This window comes from Moschus berezovskii, chromosome 1 (genome assembly GCF_049115385.1).
Source record: "Moschus berezovskii isolate FMDL1 chromosome 1, NW_MosBer_1.0, whole genome shotgun sequence".
NCBI classification, from domain to species: Eukaryota; Metazoa; Chordata; class Mammalia; order Artiodactyla; family Moschidae; genus Moschus; species Moschus berezovskii.
In genome coordinates this window covers 105,555,606-105,574,816 of record NC_142460.1, presented here as the reverse complement: position 1 = coordinate 105,574,816, position 19,211 = coordinate 105,555,606, and the positions used below count along the sequence as shown (strand labels likewise).

Below are 19,211 nucleotides of genomic sequence, written 5' to 3'. Positions count from 1 at the left end.
CCTTATTGGCCCTTGAAATATTCTTTATTCCAATCCTATCCTTCTTCCTGTGGTCCCATGCTTAGGCTGCGTGACAACTGTAACCCCTAACCCTCTCCTATCGCTATGTTCACCCATCTGTTCTCTGCATCTGCATCTGTATTCTTGCCCTGCAGATAGGCTCCTCTGGACCATTTAGCTGATGAATGGATAAAGAAGAGGTGGCACATATATACAAAGGAATATATATATGCTCAACCATATATATGCTGCCAAGTCACTTCAGTCGTGTCCGACTCTGTGTGACCCCATAGACGGAAGCCCACCAGGCTCCCTCATCCCTGGGATTCTCCAGGCAAGAACACTGGAGTGGGTTGCCATTTCCCTCTCCAATGTATGAAAGTGAAAAGTGAAAGTGAAGTTGCTCAGTCGTGTCAGACCCTTAGCGACCCCACAAACGGCAGCCTACCAGGCTCCTCCATCCATGGGATTTTCTAGGCAAGAGTACCGGAGTGGCTTGCCATTGCCTTCTCTGAACCATATATATACTCAACCATAAAAAGGACTGATATTGGGTCATTTGTAGAGATGTGGTTAGACCTAGCTAGAGTCTGTCACACAGAGTGTAGTAAGTCAGAAGGGGAAAAGCAATTATATATTAACATGTGGAATCTTTGTCGTTTCGTTTGTGTGCTGGGTCCACCAACCTTACCTTCCTGGAATTATTCATGAGACATAAACCCTCCCCTAATCCCCCAACACCAAAATGCCCTTTATATGCCAGCCCACTGCAAGTCTGAGCTTGCTCCACATGACATATGATCTCTTGACAACAGTCAGCTCTTACTTGACCCCAGACCTGAGTCATTATATGCAAAATTGCTTTTTATAGATCTCTGAGTGTCTCCTCAGAAAAAGGCCATGATGCAACTTTTGGTTTGATTGTATTTTAGAGTCATAACAGTATCAGCACTCCTGCGATTATTGTAGCCTTTCCAAAAATGTTAGATGTATTAAAAGAAGAAAAGAGTCCTTACAGCTGACAGAGGATAAGTGGGTTGGCTGAGAGATATTCTTTCATGACAAGGGAAATTTACCTTTTTATGCAGAAATGGCCTCTCTGAAAGAGCTTGAGAGGGCTTACACTAAAGCAGCAGAGGTATTATGAAACAAACTAACACAAAAAATAAGAAGATAAGAACTAAGGGATTAAAGTAGGAGAAGACTATATCACTGAAACCTAGGCTAAGGAAACCTAATGCATTGAGCTTCCTGACAGTCAAAGCAAATACAGAAGTGTAACAAGTTGGTTAATTAAAAAGTAAGCCAGGATCTGTTATCTTTATTTAATGGAAATGTACTTTTCCTTTTGTCCAGTTATCCCTATTCTTTCTAGAAAATGCTCTTCCTCCCACCCAGGTTCTACTCCAATCATGTGGTTTAAAATAGGAGCTCTCACTGTTTTACTGACCTCTCTCTCTGTCTCTTTCGTCACACACACACACACACACACACACACCCCTGTCTGTCCATCGGTGGACTCCTGAGCTGAGCTGGGCTGACTGTCATGCCCCATGTCCCTGCCAGTGATTACTCTCAGATTGGGTAATTGAATGCAGCTGGGTCAATCAGTCCTTCTTGGGGACTTTCCAACTGCAGCTACCCCTCAGTGCTCTCTGGAACAAAAACTGAGAGAAGTGAGATTCAGAGCTGCCAACAGGCAAATTCCCCATTGTGAGGCTGCAGTGTACCTGAGCAACCCCACCTGAGCGACAAGTGAGGGTGGGAAGGGAGCTCCCTGACTGCCTCCAAGGCCTTGTTCCTCTTCCTCCTGGGCTCTACTGCCTCCCGGCCCTTTCTATGCTTTGATTATGTGGCCAAACACCTTCCTCTTTTGCCTAAGCTGGTTGACTTTGAGTTTCTATTCCTCACAACCCAGAGAATGCTGACCAATATAGAACACTGAGCAATGGCATGGATGGTGAGCTCCAAGGTGTTTTTATCAAAAACACAGATATTCTGCATCTGGCCCTCTCATCTCGGGGGCTGTTTGGTGTTTACTATATTAGAATCTAGCTCTGTAAAGGCATTTTCATTGAGGGACAGTTACATATCCGTGTATTTGATTCAGAGATAAAGGTCAGAACTTGAGAAGTAAATGACGAAATTATTTCTCTGTTGTGTTTTAGTTGCTAAATGGAACATTATTCAAAACTGGAGAAGAATATTTTTTTCTCTTCCTGATTGAAAGAAGATCCCTATGCCCTAGATGCTAGGGTGGAAGTGACAGAGATTACATTTTATTGAGAATTCAAAAGACCTGATTGCACTTCTGCCCTGAGACAGCAACCCCTGCCAGCATCTTTCAAAGGTCTGCAGAAGTCACTCTGTAGGCACGGCACATCTGTGCCAGAGGGTCACATGAGTGGCCTGTTGAATCCACAATGTTCCGAAGCATTTTGGATTTCCTAACTGCTCCTTCTAGTTTTTCCTGTGGTGACCACGCTTTATCATCCTTCCCTTTTCTGAAGTTGTGCAATAGACTCCTGACTCTTTGAGTACTTCCTGCTCTGACCAGGATGCCACTTAATCAGTGACAGAACCTGCAGGAGGAATATCAAGTTTTTATCCATGTCAAACATTTACAAGGTGTCTGCTTCTGCAGCGGCAGCTCATCACACTTTCAAGCTGATTCCAGTTCCATATAAGATGGATGATGCCTTCACTCCACACATTCTCACAGGTATGTACAGTTGCTGTTGTTGTTCCATTGCTCAGTCGTGTCTGACTCTTTGTGACCCCAAGGACTGCAGCACACCAGGCTTCCATGTCCTTCACATCTCCCAGAGCTTGCTCAAACTCAAGTCCATTGAGTCGGTGATACCTTCCAACCATCTCATCCTCTGTCATCCCCTTCTCCTCCTGCCTTCAATCATTCCCAGCATCAGGGTCTTTTCTAATGAGTCGGCTCTTGGCATCCAGCGGTCAACATATTGGAGCTTCAGCTTCAACATCAGTCCTTCCGATGAACACTCAGGACTGATCTCCTTTAGGATTGACTGGTTGGATCTCCTTGCAGTCCAAGGCACTCTCAAGAGTCTTCTCCAACACCACAGTTTAAAAGCATCAATTCTTCAGCATTCAGCCTACTATAAATTATGCAAAGGACTACCTATAATTTGGAGGGAAAGGAGGAATAAAAATGCAAGTAATGGTCCTCTTCTCTTCTAAGATCTCAGAAGCTTTATTTCTGATGCATATGTGACAACAGCAGGGAAATTCCCTAATACCTGTTTAGCCCATATTACTTTAAGCCTTGTTCTATATCTAATGTAGGCCTGTCACATAGTAGCTGCATGTAAAGAATCCTTGGCATTTTTTGGTTGCCCAACACCTGAAACCCTCCCTAGGTGTGGCACAACTCCGTTTGAAAAAGATGGTGTGTGGCACAGAAGCTGCTTCCCTATCCAGAAGCTACAAAAGCCTGATGCTCACTTTCCCAGCTTCTGTCACAGCTAACAACCTAATGTGTCTAACTCAGACTTGACCAATCAGATAAACCAACCCTGGAGGCTCTGAACTGGGAGCTGGTAACACAAAGAGGCAGAAACAGGGAACCTATTCTGGTAGAAGCAGCAAAAGTAGCAGCAGCCTCCGGTTTCCCAGGACAGCAGTCAAGTCGTGCCAGGGGCCACAGCTGTGCTAGCATTGGCTTCCAAGTCCTCCTCACCACAGGTTTGAAGTGGCTTTAGGCTCTGGTCCTGGACACTGCCTGGCCTCCCTTGCTGCTGTCTGTTTTCTGAGTTTGGTACTCCAGCCTTCAGGAGGAGTTACCTACATAAATCCCTTCCTAAAAGAGTCAATTAATTGCTATTCCTTGGAACTCAGAAATCTAACTTATTGCCAGGAATAAAATGTTGAGAGAAATACATTTATAAATGAATCCATTTTATTATGTGTATGTCAGACTAACTCACCAAGAGAGGTAGATGCAAATCATTAGCCTCACTGTGTTGTTGATAATTTGCTGAACCTCAGAGAAGCCAAACAATTTCTCCTGTATTGGCACAGCCAAGAAGTGGCAGGGGAAGGACTCAAATGCCAATGGCAGAACCTTGAGACGATGTTCTTTCCACTCTATCAGCACTTACCGACTCCAGCCCCAATGATGTCCCATAGGTTCTGAAGTCCTGAGCTTTCCAAGCATAGTGTCTCTTCACCTCACACCCCAACCTGCATATTTATTTCTTACTTAGCCCTTTGACCCAGGCCAGTACCCTCAGGCATGCTGGGTCTCTGCTACCAGGATCTGTCAGCTCAGCTACCAGACTCAAATTGGGTGAGCATTCCTACTGTATCCTGCCTGTGCCCGTGTGTGTATGCACACAAAGGCAATCATTTTTATATCTTCTTGTCATTTCAGCTTATGTGGACCACACTAGTGCATGGCAGGGAGAGGGAGTTAATGGTCTTTCACAGGCAGTGTCCTAACAGCCATATTTCTGCCCAGTGGAGAGGTCTACCTTCACTTTGGGTCCCAATATGGAAACCATTCTTCTTGTCAAAGTGAATTCCCTGGAGGGTGAAATGGAGACAAAAGCTATCAACTTGTTGTTATTTAATTGCCAATATTTTAAAGATTAAATCAAATAAAAAAGAATCCAGCAAAGTTCCTGGCATGCAGTAAAGACTCAAAAAATGTTAGTTTCCATTTCCAAGCTGTGAAAAGTACTTAATGTGTATGCATGCTTAGTCACTAAGTCGTGTTATGTTATCCCATGGACTGTAGCTCACCAGACTCCTCTGTCCATGGGATTATTCTGGCAAGAATACTGGAGTGGGTTGCCATTTCCTGCTCCAGGGGATCTCCCCAACTCAGGGATTGAACCTGCATGTCCTAAGTCTCCTGTATTGGCAGGCGGATTCTTTGCCACTGAGCCATCTGGGAAGCCCTAAGTACTTAATACAAGGTGTTTATTACCACATACTTTATAAAAACAAAAATTTGAAAGCAACCTATATTCATAATGAATGATTTTCATATTATGCATCTGTTAAAAATGGCAGCTAAATAAGTAAATAGTATTTATGAAAACTATGGAGCACTATAGGCTAAAGACAACAAGAAAAAAGGGTGCAAAGCAAGACACAGATTATATGGAAACCATGTTTACAAGTATAAGTATGCAATATAAGTATAAATTCATTGGAAAAGACCCTGATGCTGGGAAAGACTGAGGACAGGAGGGAGAAAGGGACAAAGGAGAATGAGATGATTGAATGGCATCACTGACTCAATGGACACAAGTTTGAGCAAACTCTGGGAGACAGTGAAATACAGAGTGGTATGCTGCAGTCCATAGGGCCACAAAGAGTCAGACACAACTGAGTGGCTGACCAACAACAAATAAGTATAAAATTGCAGGAAAAAGGTAGAAGAACCACCCCAAAATGAAAATTAACTTTATCAGAAAATGTCATAACCCCTTACCGCAAAATCTTGCAGCCAGATGTGCTCTGGCATTCAGAATTGTTTGGCTTTTACCATATCATGAATACTGCATAGCACCTCCAATACTCCTCAATTCAACACATTAGCACGCACCTCAGCAGTGAATATATGAATAGTTGTCTTAAGGAAAATCAAGAGTCTAAGCAGCCTCCTCTCAGTTCAGAAGCTATCTCTTCACCAGGTGAGTGGAGTTCCAGTTAGATTTGGTGATCAAATAAATTATGGAAAACTTTCCCATTTTTAGCACTTTGGGGATTTTGAAATTACAGGTAAGAGACTATAGATCTATAGTACTTAATTATTAACCACCATAATGGTTCTGCCAAAAGGACAGTATTAAAGGTGTAAAATACACAACCCAATGCTAGAAGTACAATTATCAGTTCATTTGAGTTCACCAGCAGTGCCCAGTGTGGCAGTAGCTATCCTCGATGTTTTTGCCGTTAGCCAGATTTTAAATCCAGACGCAGACGGCTGTAACTCATCTTTGTTTATTCTATCACCTGCACTTGCTGGCTCCTTTCTAGATAGTTTACATTATTATGGAGAAAACGCAAAGAATTACATCTAAACAGAGCTTAAGAGTAAGCCCAGTTTACCCTTGACCCCCTTTCTGCCATCCAGTAATTGGCTAATATAGAATAATTATTAATAAACTGTACCCACAATACCTTTCCCATCCCTGGCCTTGGGCTTGATTTTTGTAGCTAGTGGGTAAAGTCCCCTTATCACAGCCTCAGGGAACCAGACCCACAGACGGAGGTACTGGGTACAAGGCAGGGGCCAAGTCCGGGCAGAGATTTCAGGCATCAGTAGCAACAAAGGAGCTTGCTGTTGATAGCCTCAGCCTAGAAGCTTATATACTCACATAGGAAGAGTGGCTCATCACGTAGGACTAACAGTAGCCTGTCAACCCCTCCCTCCATCACTGTACTCTCCTCCCTCTGCCAACCCTGGGAATCACAACATGGTTGCCCTATGGGTCAGCATCGGAATTTGCCATATTCTGCAGTGAGCTGCTCACCTGCAAGTGGACAGGACCACTGGCTTAAATGGAGATCCTTCCATAAGTGGGGCCTGGTATGCAGGATGCACAAGCCCTTCTAACGACTTTGATTTGGGAAACTGTCCAGAAGTAAACACAAATGGCAGCTTAGTAGCAATCTTATAAAAGACACTAGAAGTCTTATAAAAGTTTTGAAAACATCGTTATTAATGTTCAACCTGTACTTCCCTAAATTTTTCTAAGCTTTATTCTCCCTCACCCTTTTCTCAACCTCAACTCTACTCTAGTGTCTTCCCAGCTTCCTCATTCCACTCTAGACTTTTCAATAGGCCCCCAAAGGGAACTTCGTTGTCTGAGTTACTAATATAGTCCCTATTTACAGCCACTGTGTTTACACAAGCGGCTAGACAGTAGCTGGGCAGCAGGTTCAGAGAAGCTGTTTGGGATACTGGGAGTGATAAAGATGCTGGGGGTGGATAGAACTGACAGATCTTCTGATGCACTGGACCACACGAAAGATAACCAGGAGAGGCTGTGAGCAAAAAATACCCCAAAAACTAAGCAAATGGAAAAAAAAAAAAAAGTGAGTTATTAACTTCAGGAAACACAAAACATTTTATAAGAAAGAAAATGTAACCGTAACAGACAATTTGGCTCAACAGAAAACAATGTTTTCATAGGTATAATGTAATACAAATGTATCAAAAATGTGATAGTATTATACTGAGAGATTATAGGTAAGGGAGATGGGTTTAAGTGCTAAATCCTTATCAGACACACTAGAAAATTAATGAATGATGTCTAACATTGAAAAATGAAGAAAGAGCAGTATAAGAATATTTTATAGAAATATAAATATAATAACAGAAGAAACAGTAACAGCTAAACATCGAAAATAGTGGAATCTAGTGACCAGGACTGACAGGTGGAGGAAGTGAAGAGGACTTTTTGGTTTTCATTATTAGCTTTTAAATACTATTTGACTTTTTGTTAAGTATTTGCATGTAGTATTTTGATTAAAATAATTTTTTATAAAAATAAATTTTATTTGCAAGGCTATGAAATGATGGTTCACAGAAAATCCCATGGATGGAGGAACCTGACATGCTACAGTCCATGGGGTCGCGGGGTGTTGGACACAACTGAGCACAAAAGAACTGCAAGTGACGCTTAAACATATGAAAATATATTTGGGCTTCCCTGGTGACTCTGTGGTACAGAATCCGCCTGCCAATGCAGGAGACATAGGTTCCATCCCTGGTCTGGGAAGACCCCACATACCAGGGAGCAATTAAGCCTGTGCACCACAACTGCTGAGCCTGCACTCGAGAGCCCAGGACCGCGATTACTGAAGCCCATGCACTCAAGAGCGCATGATCCTTAGCAAGAGGAGCCACCACAATGAGAAGTCTGCACACCACAACCATAGGGTAGTCCCCACTCTCCCCAACTAGAGAAAACCCATGCAGCAATGAAGACTCAGCACAGCAAAAAATTAACTAATTAATTGAAAAAATTTTCAAAAACATACCAAAAAGAAAGATATTTGACCTTATCAAAATTGAGACATGCATTTATTTTTTTTGTGTGTGTGGGGGATAAACAGTCTTTATTTCACCAGCAAATAAATTCAGGTCATCTCAGGTTTGGTAACCAAACGGATCATAAGAAAACATGTTTGCCCTCAGATTTTTTAAATTGTAAAATTTTTAAAAAAATGGATTGTGGACATATATATATACACACAGGCCTTAGAAATTTATATAAGTATAAATGTATAAATAGATATCTTTGTTGTTGTTTAGTCACTAAGTTGTGTCTAAGTGTTTGTGACCCCATGGACTATAGCCTGCTAGACTCCTCTGTCTATGGGATTTCCCAGGCAGTGGGTTGCCATTTCCTTCTCCAGAGACATGCAAATTAAAACTACCTTGAGATACTATTTCTCATAAGTTAGATGCTATCCTTTGGGGAAGGCTGTAGGGAGCTCAGAATTATTGAACCCCTATTAAGAAGAATTTGGCAATAGCCACTAAACTGCAGCTGCATTTCTCTTTGACTCAGCAAACTCTCATCTAGAAAGGCTCCCCCAGACATTCCTGCATGCATGTGAAAGGACATAAAAGATTATTCATTATAACGTTGTTTATAATAGCAAATAATTAGAAATAATCCAAATGTCTGTCGATAGAGGATTGGTTAAATAAATGAAGGCTACATCACTGAGTGGAAAATATTTATATTCTCAATGAATAAGAAAAAAAAAAAAAACCTACAAAATTTTACAACCAGCTTCAGGCCCTCCAGAGCTCAGGGGGCTATGTTGGAAGCCTCTCAGACAGAGCAGATTCTCTGCCCTTTCGAAGCCTGACCATAAGAGGAACTTGGCTCCCAGGCCCTTTCAAAATCTTAGAAACAAGCCAGACAGTGAGGGAATGTAAGACTTGATGTCAGTCTTGGGTCCCAACCCCGCTTGTGCACTGTGTTAAGTGAGACACTCCATGCTTTGGTTCCTCATCAAGAATTGGGGAGACAATTCCCCACATCAGGGGAGCAGTCGTGAGGATTAAGTGGGACAGTGTATGTGACACAGGTGGCACAGGGCTTTACCTACAGTAAGGGGTCAACAACACAAGTTATTTTAAACAGTAGCACCAGAAAAAAAGAATCCTGTCTCCAGGATTGCATTCATTATAGGGAGAGTCACTCTGGAAATACCAAGATAAGAATCAAAAAAAAAAAAAAGAATGGAAGGAATTCCCCTTCATGACCAGGCAGTTTGGGAAGAGACTTGTCATCCCCTGGCAGACACATTCACCACGTGGCTGCCTCCAGCTTTTCGTCGCCCTATGGCTGTCTCTGGGGCTGGCACACACTCTCCCGCACACACTCTCCCTAAGTATACTAGATCATCAGGCTTGGAAGGACCTGAACCCAAACACCTTCTGTTTGCACTGAGAAACCCCAGGACTAGAGAAACCAGTGATGTACGCAAAAGCACATGGCTGGCAGTCCTGCTTCGTAGCCAGGTCGAGCGGCTAATGAAACTGGTAATCAGGCACATGTTTTATGATAGCAGTTTTCTAGTGACTCAAAGCAAAAAGAATAAACCTGAAAGTGAGTGCTCAGCACATACATAGGCTAAATTGACTTTCATTCATTTCTGAAAGGGGTTGTGATCAGTGTGAAAGCATATGATCAATACTGGTGGAGTAAGGAATGTGTTTATCTACGTCAACCCAGCGTTATGGCTGTGCCTATCTATATGTTACCTTTTACATGCTTCTTGCGGAGTAAAGCCTCCAATTTAGGGGCAGTTCGTATTGCAATAAAAACAAAACTTTCTAGAATGTGCCCAATCTGTGCTCCAGCAATGACTAGATATGTCATGTTGGGTTTCCATTTCCTCATCTGTAAAAGGGCATATCAGGCACTTTCACCATGCTGTTGCAAAAATAAAATCAGATAACTGTCGGCTTGGCACATAGAGACCCTGCTTCCTACAAACCCAGATATCCCCTTGCCCTGTCTATATACGGGACCTGATCAGTCTCACAACAGCATATAGACCTTGCTCTTTGAATTCCAAACATTTTCCCCTAAGCATCTCAAAAAATAAAATAAAATACCTTCCATGATATTTACATAAGTAAATAGCTTTTAATTTCCTCAGCCAAAACAAAGAGTTAAGAAGAATCTTGAAAAGAAGAATTACAATTTTTATTTCTTCTTCAAGTTCCCCAAATAACTTTTGCATCCGCATTTCCCTTGGGGACTGGTTCCCACCACGTCTACATTGATCTGGAAAACTCTGAATCCAGCCAAATTCACAGGGTTCCTGATTCTCCCACATTCCTTCCCCCGAGAATTTGCTCACTACATGGTTCTTAGCTGAAATAGACTGAGGTAAAGAATTTCAACAGAGATATATCAAGCATTTACTAAATTCTAGGCACTGTGTGAAACTCTTCCCTCTCACATTTAATTATGACAATAATCCTAAGAGGTAAGCATCAGTGTTCCCATCTTACAGATGACAATACAGGAACTCAGAGCATTAAATTACTTGCCTAAAGTCCGGGCTCAGGAAGGGGCAGACTGGGTTGGAACCCCGATCTCTAAGTTTGTTATAACTAGGCGTCTCTAACTTCTAAAGCACCTTTGTAACTGCTTTCCCTTCCCACCCCACTCCCTATACAACAACAGAAGCCCCTGCTTTTCAGCAAGTCATTGGCTAACTTTAAGAGTGGCCACATCATTTTCTCCATGTCTGTTGGTGAACAAAGACAGCATTATGTTTCCAACACAGTAGTCAGGTGCTGGGGGAAAAAAAATCCCATAACTTCAATAATTTTCTACCCTCTGGACTAAGACATATACACAATAAGGCTCACCATAAGGTATAAACATTGCTTTGAAATGATGCAAGCTCTCGTTTAGTAGGACTTAAATTCTAAACTCTAAGGTTTAATAGCTTCCTTTTTTGTACATATCTTTAATAGACACACAAACCTAAACAAATAGACAAACTGTCAATACAAGAGCCAACCAGTTCAATCGGGCTGTCACATCAATTCAGATTTCCCTTACGACCTGCACCCGATTTGACTCTGGTCCTAGGCTGCTGACCTGAAATAGTTGCTGGCCGCGGCAAGCACCACGCGGTGGCAGGAGAATTCCTGGATGTCCACACACAAGATGACGTCGGTCAGAGCGTTTTCCACTCGCAGGGTCTCCAGGCCGTTCTGCAGAATTAAGGAGAGTCCTGTGTCGTCAAATTTTACCTTATCCCCATTTAAGATTTCTACCAGGTCTCCCCTTTTCTCGGGGGGCTCATCTGTAGAAGGTGCCAAGGGCCCTTCCAAACTCTTCTCTACCACGTCGTCCATGGTCCAGGTGCCCCTTTGTCCTGCCATCAACACTCAGACTGAAGGAGCGCCCAAGTTTCAGGCAGGTCACATTGCAGAAGCTGGGCGGATTTCCTGTGCAGGGCCCTCCACTTATCACCAGCTGTCACACACACACAACAGGAAGTCTCGCACTTTCTCATCCTGTTACTACAAGCGCCAGCAACTTCTATTATTCTTCTTTCCGCAATCATCACAAGGTTAGAAATTACTTAGAAGGGTGTGTAGGAAGGGGCTCCATAGAAAAGGAGTGGCTTCTCGGAGTCTTTTATTAGTGCCGTGTGGCTATTTTGGTCCACCTCCCCCATCATATCCGTGATCAGGAAGCCTCTGGTCCTGGTCATTACATCTGTACTTCCGGTGCTTCTATATCCCAAGGTGTCAATGACGGAATGGACATAGGACATTCTAAATCCTCTTCCTCCTTCCATCTAGGAGTCTGGGACCCCATGATGAGCCCCCCACTCAGTTCCTTGGGAACCTTGGAAAGCCCTACGTAGCTCTGGCATTCTTATTTCTGTCAACACTGCGTGTCATCTGTCTTTGTCCCTGCTCAGGGGAAAACAATGTCATGGCAATTATTAGTGATCCCTTTCCCCCTCCCTATTGTTTATTGTTTTAGATATGCCTCTGGGGGCAGAGAAGAAATGGCCTCTAGAAGCTCCATCCCCAGGGTCTTCTCTTCTGGAAGACCAATCCGGGTAGGTCAACACCAGATTGCCCTAGGAAGTCTCAAGTTGGCCTGGCCTCACTCAGCATCTATTGGCCATGCGTCTAGTCGTGGATTGTCAAGTATTTTCATTGCATCTGCGGGTCTCCATTAAATAGAAAAAACTGTCATTTATTAACCTCTTGCTATATCCTAGGAAATTTATAGGAGTGAGTCCATCCTAAAGGAGACCAGTCCTGGGTGTTCACTGGAAGGACTGATGCTGAGGCTGAAACTCCAATACTTTGGCCACCTCATGTGAAGAGTTGACTCACTGGAAAAGACTCTGATGCTGGGGAGGATTGGGGGCAGGAGGAGAAGGGGACGACAGAGGATGAGATGGCTGGGTGGCATCACCGACTCGATATGCACGTGAGTTTGGGTGAACTCCGGGAGTTGGTGATGGACAGGGAGGCCTGGCGTGCTGCGATTCATGGGGTCGCAAAGAGTCGGACATGACTGAGCTACTGAACTGAACTGAACTGAATGTATTTTAATCCTTATAACCACCCAATGGTGCTAATATGACTTACTTAACTTCACAGCTAAGGAAAGTGAAGTTCTGCTCAAGTGAGTGACAGGACCCAGTTCTCAACTCTAAAGCACCCGTTTCCTCCACCATACCCACGCTATCAGAGCTGTAATATCATGTTGGCCCTGGCTTCTTGTATCCCAGGGACAGAACTGCTGGGCTTGCCTGCCACAGCTACCCTAGTGCTCGGCACCTCACTAAAGCAGCTTCTGCTGTCTGCACCTGCACTCATTCCACTTGGGGCAGTGGGCAGCAATGATCTGCAAGAGTCCAATCCTTTCTCCTCCCTGGTCAATGGTGACTCCCTCTCCTGGAGTTCCAGTTCTGCTTCAGCTCTTTTCTTCCATGGATACTTATTCCTAAAATCAGGGCCTTTGATATTCTCCCCCCAAACTAGGTCTTCATCTAGAGTCCTGTTAATCAAGATGCTTTGGGCTTCTGGGAATTCCCTAGCAGATGAGTGGTTGGGACTCCATGCTTCCATTGCAGGTGGCATGGGTTCAATCCTTGGTCAGGGAACTAAGACCCCACAAGCTGTGCCCAGGGCTTAAAAAAAAAAAAAAAGATGCATTTGGCTTCAAAGACGGAATATCCCATCAAAAGTGGTTTAAACAATAAGAGTCTCACATTATAATAAGCTCGAAGTGTGGAGTCCCAGGTTGATCCAGAAGTTCAGTGATGTCATCAAGTACAGAAGATTTTTCCCATCTTTCACTATATCTCCCTTGGAATGATAAAGGCATACTAACATGGTCACACAATATCTGTTGCACAACTATTGTTGTGAAAACACAACACCATGTTTTCACAGAACTCTGGTCCAAAATCAGGACAAAAAAGCATAGGTCTCTTCTCCTCCATCTCTCTATCTTTATCAGAGAGAGAAGTATTTCCTGAAATCCCTGTGATACTTTCCCAGGCTACTTGGCCACCTTAGACCAAACACCAGGAAATATAAATTGAATACTATGATTGACTTGCATCAAACACAATTCATCCACTGGGACTAGTCCATCTCCCCAAGATCAAGAAATAGCCATGTGACAGCTGGACAAAGTTACAGCCTGTTAACACAGAAGATGGGCTGTGTATACAACTAGTTCCCTGTGCCTGCCACAAAGACACACACAAGTCAAACTCCTCCTGCAGGCGCTGGCCAGGAAGAGCTCAGAACTTCACCTCTATGACTCTAAACACCTCCTCTAGGAGAGCTGAGGACAGCACATGATCCAATGCCTTTCGTGGCATTTTGTCCTCTACAACCTCTCAGATTATAAATAACATTGGCAATATTAAATTCCACGCAGCCACTTCAAATACAACAAAATTAAGAATGTAACTCAATTCTTTGTTTCTGAAGCATTGTATCAAGGCCAAATCTTGTCCTTTAAACTTTAAGAAAAAATCTGTAACATTAGTATATAGCCAGTGATTAAACACGAACATACAATTTAATAAATTACTGTAAAGATAAATGTAAGTATAACCTGAGTATACAATGCATCACCAGGAGACTACCCTGTGTGCTTCTTCCTAGTCTTAATCACTTTCTGCCCCCTACAATTAACCACGTTGACAGTTTCATACTCTCTATTATAGATTTACCAACTAAAGAAGCATCCACAAATAATATAGTTTTTGTGTATAAAATTTTTAATGTGTATAAGCATAATTATAGTTATGTACATTTTAGTATGCCTTCTTTCATTCATCTTTATCTTTTTTTAAGAGTCAACCACACTTCTGCCTGTTTTTTATCTTCTATGTGTTATCTGTGCCATATTTTCACATTCTACTACTGGTGAATATTTGAGTGGCAAGTCAGTGGTTGTTTTGTTTGTGTTTTTAGTTTATTCACCAAGTTGTGCAACCACGACCACTGCTAACATTAATTTTTTCTTTTTTTCATCTGCACCATACATCATGCAGGATCTTAGTTTACTGACCAGGGATCAAACTGTGCCCCATGCAGTGGAAAGTCAGAGTCCTAACAACTGAACCACCACGAAAGTCCAAGAATATGTCAATTCTTCATTCATGGTGGATCCTGTTAACCAAGTTCCCAATAATGTTCCATATACCTCCCAAACACACCCACTCCACCACCTGAATAAGACTGTTATCTTCCCTCAAACCCTCCATTTTACTAGTAGGCAAGTACACACAAAGTTGTACCATGAGTGTGATAAGATCTATGATTAGATTTTAGTGCAAAGGTAAAAAACACAATCAGTGTGTCTATGTCAAACTGGATAAGCTCTGAGATTCATCATGAAATGGTAAATATTCTTTACAGCTGCAAGCAAAATAATTCAGTTCTGTGTAAACTTTATTTTCCTACCATACAATGAAATATACAAACCATTGAAAAAAGCTTTACTCCTGAGAAAAGAATCTAATTATATCTTACTATGCTAGTTAGTTTTATGATGCTTGTAAGGAATAGATTCTGTCCCCATACAAATGGGTGGCTGCTTCAAAGAAAATTTCTATTCTTAAGGCCTCAGAGTGCCCCTTCTGACTCCAGTCAGTTGTCTTCCCTAACACAAATTATATTGATAGAAACAAGTCTTAGGTCAGCTACAGAAGAAGAAACACTGTTTCCCCATGTTAACATATTGCTACTAAGTTCAGTTCAGTTCAGTCACTCAGTCATGTCCGACTCTTTGCGACCCCATGAATCACAGCACGCCAGGCCTCCCTGTCCATCACCAACTCCCGGAGTTCACTCAAACTCATGTCCATCGAGTCGGTGATGCCATCCAGCCATCTCATTCTCTGTCGTCCCCGTCTCTTCCCACCCCCAATCCCTCCCAGCATCAGAGTCTTTTCCAGTGAGTCAGCTAGTTGCATGAGGTGGCCAAAGTATTGGAGTTTCAGTTTTAGCATCAGTCCTTCCAATGAACACCCAGGATTGATCTCCTTTAGAATGGACTGGTTGGATCTCCTTGTAGTCCAAGGGACTTTCAAGAGTCTTCTCCAGCACCACAGTTCAAAAGCATCAATTCTTCAGCGATCAGCTTTCTTCACAGTCCAACTCTCACATCCATACATGACCACGGGAAAAACCATAGCCTTGACTAGACGGACCTTGGTTGGCAAAGTAATGTCTCTGCTTTTTAATATGCTATCTAGGCTGGTCATAACTTTCCTTCCAAGAAGTAAGCGTCTTTTAATTTCATGGCTGCAATCAGCATCTGCAGTGAATTTAGAGCCCAAAAAATAAAGTCTGACACTGCTTCCACTATTTCCCCATCTATTTCCCATGAAGTGATGGGACCAGATGCCATGATCTTTGTTTTCTGAATGTTGAGCTTCAAGCCAACCTTTTCACTCTCCTCTTTCACTTTCATCAAGAGGCTTTTTAGTTCCTCTTCACTTTCTGCCATAAGGGTGGTGTCATCTGCATATCTGAGGTTATTAATATTTCTCCCAGCAATCTTGATTCCAGCTTATGCTTCTTCCAGCCCAGCGTTCCTCATGATGTACTCCGCATATAAGTTAAATAAGCAGGGTGACAATATACAACCTTGACGTACTCCTTTGCCTATTTGGAACCAGTCTGTGGTTCCATGTCCAGTTCTAACTATTGCTTCCTGACCTGCATACAGGTTTCTCAAGAGGCAGGTCAGGTGGTCTCGTATTCCCATCTCTTTCAGAATGTTCCAAGGTTTATTGTGATCCACACAGTCAAAAGCTTTGGCATAGTCAATGCAACAGAAATAGATGTTTTTCTGGAACTCTCTTGCTTTCTCCATGATCCAGCGGATGTTTGCATTTTGATCTCTGGTGCCTCTGCTTTTTCTAAAACCTGCTTGAACATCTGGAAGTTCACAGTTCATATATTGCTGAAGCCTGCCTTGGAGAATTTTGAGCATGACTTTACTAACTGGAATGCAAAGTAGGAAGTCAAGAAACACCTGGAGTAACAGGAAAATTTGACCTTGGAGCACAGAATGAAGCAGGGCAAAGGCTAATAGAGTTTTGCCAAGAGAACGCACTGGTCATAGCAAACAGCCTCTTCCAACAACACAAGAGAAGACTCTACACATGGACATCGCCAGATGGTCAACACCGAAATCAGATTGATTATATTCTTTGCAGCCAAAGATGAAGAAGCTCTATACAGTTAGCAAAAACAAGACCAGGAGCTGACTGTGGCTCAGATCATGAACTCCTTATTGCCAAATTCAGACTGAAATTGAAGAAAGTAGGGAAAACCACTAGACCATTCAGATATGACCTAAATCAAATCCCTTATGATTATACAGTGGAAGTGAGAAATAGATTTAAGGGACTAGATCTGATAGATAGAGTGCCTGATGAACTCTGGATGGAGGTTCGTGACATTGTACAGGAGACAGGGACCAAGATCATCCCCATGGAAAAGAAATGCAAAAAAGCAAAATGGCTGTCTGAGGAGGCCTTACAAATAGCTGTGAAAAGAAGAGAAGCAAAAAGCAAAGGAGAAAAGGAAAGATATAAGCATCTGAATGCAGAGTTCCAAAGAATAGCAAGAAAGCGTTCCTCAGCGATCAATGCAAAGAAATAGAGGAAAACAACAGAATAGGAAAAACAAGAGATCTCTTCAAGAAAATTAGAGATATCAAGGGAACATTTCATGCAAAGATGGGCTCGATAAAGGACAGAAATGGTATGGACCTAACAGAAGCAGAAGATATTAAGAAGAGGTGGCAAGAATACACAGAAGAACTGTACAAAAAAGATCTTCACGACCAAGATAGTCATGATGGCGTGATCACTCACCTGGAGCCAGACATCTTGGAATGTGAAGTCAAGTAGGCCTTAGAGAGCATCACTATGAACAAAGCTAGTGGAGGTGATGGAATTCCAATTGAGCTATTTCAAATCTTGAAAGATGATGCTGTGAAAGTGTTGCACTCCATATGCCAGCAAATTTGGAAAACTCAGCAGTGGCCACAGGACTGGAAAAGGTCAGTCTTCATTGCAATCCCAAAGAAAGGCAATGCCAAAGAATGCTCAAACTATCACACAACTGCACTCTTATTGCTACTAAAGCTACCATTTATTGCACATAAAATATGGTCCAGGAACTATGAGAGGTGTTTTGTGAATTCTTCTTTACACTAATGCAGTGCAGTTAAGTACTCTGATCACCATTTTAGGAACACGAAAACAGGCACGATCACATAGTGATCAAGCACACAATATCGATGTCATGCCTATATCCATCTAGAGGTGACCCACCCAAAGTATCACTCTACCTGAGAGGCTTCTCCAGCAATAAGAGCATGCCAAATCACCAGAGGTGCTGAAGAGTCCATGCCCCACCAAGAGTGACCTTTACCTGAGGGACAGGAGTTGGTAGACAAAAACTCTAGCTTCCTTGTCTCTTTGTGGACAGCAATGAAGTATGTTCTACACCACAGAATCCTATCACTTCTTATCCTATTATGACTTCGTGTCCTAGTTTGCCTCTTGGTCAGGCTTTCTCAAGATACTAAGGGGTTCTCTCTTTTTGGCTGAAATTGCCAACTTCCAGTATTTTGCCAAAATGACCAATGTGAAGGGCAAGGGGAGGGGCAACCACTCTAGGTTCTCTAAGCCTTTAAGAAAACATGGAATTGTTTCTTCAGTCACATCCATGTGCATCTTCTACAACAAAGGTGATATTGTAGACATCAAGTTCAAAAAGGAATTTCCCACAAAAGTTCCCAGGGTGAAACTGGGAGAGTCTAGTGTTACCCCGCACGCTGTTGGCACTGCTGGAAACAAAGAAGTTAAGGGCAAGGCTCTGAACAAGAGAACTAATGTAAACATTGAGCAGATTCAGCCCTCTAAGAGCTGAGATAGCTTCCTGAAATGTGTGAAGGAAAGTAATCAGAAAAACAGAAAGCCAAGAGAAAAGTACTTGGGCTCAATTGAAGTACCGGCCTTCTCCCCCTAGAGAAGCATTCTATGTAGGAACCAGTGGAAAGGAGCCTGAGCTGCTGGAACCCATTCCCTACAAATTTGTGGTGTAATAGGTGTAAAAAAACAAAATAAAAGACCTCTGTGTTGCGTTAGTCGCACAGTTGTGTCTGACACTTTGCAACCCCATGGATGGTAGCCCACCAGGCTCTTCTGTCCATAGAACTCTCCAGGCAAGAATACCAGAGTGTGTTTCCATTTCCTACTCCAGAGGATCTTCCCAACCCAGGGATTGAACCCAGGTCTCCTGCATTTCAGGCAGATTTTTTACCGTCTGAGCCACCAGGAAAGCCCCAAAGACCTCTGGGCTGTCGGGGGAGAAAAGATATTAAGGACTCTGGTGGCAGGCCTCAGGTTTGAAATTCATGGAAGAATGTTAACCCTGGAAGACATCAGAGAATTAAGGCAAGACATTAGACCTGGAGGAACAGCAATACCAACAACGAGGCTCAGAGTACAGAGTACTATAGATGGGCATAAGGTCAGAGCAAGGTCAGTTGGTTACAGTTTATGGAAAGGATCTAAAAAAAACACAGATCAAAGTCTCAGTTTCTTTATCCGTAAACTGTAGCTAATAACAGTATCCACCTTGATGTGTTGTGAAGAGGGGGAAA

At 42.7% G+C, this 19,211-nt stretch overlaps 1 protein-coding gene across 3 annotated transcripts in view; it reads right to left on the bottom strand.

Moving 5' to 3' along the window:
- KLHL6 (kelch like family member 6) overlaps positions 1-19,211 on the bottom strand; it is a 121,980-nt gene that overhangs the window by 48,136 nt on the left and 54,633 nt on the right. For 2 of the 3 annotated variants that reach the window (XM_055409590.2, XM_088838741.1), the window contains one exon: positions 11,127-11,242. In XM_055409590.2, the coding sequence (XP_055265565.1) occupies positions 11,127-11,242 (116 nt within the window). Of the gene's footprint in view, positions 1-11,126; positions 11,692-19,211 lie in introns of those variants that run through there. The other variant, XM_055409525.2, reaches the window with a different exon arrangement.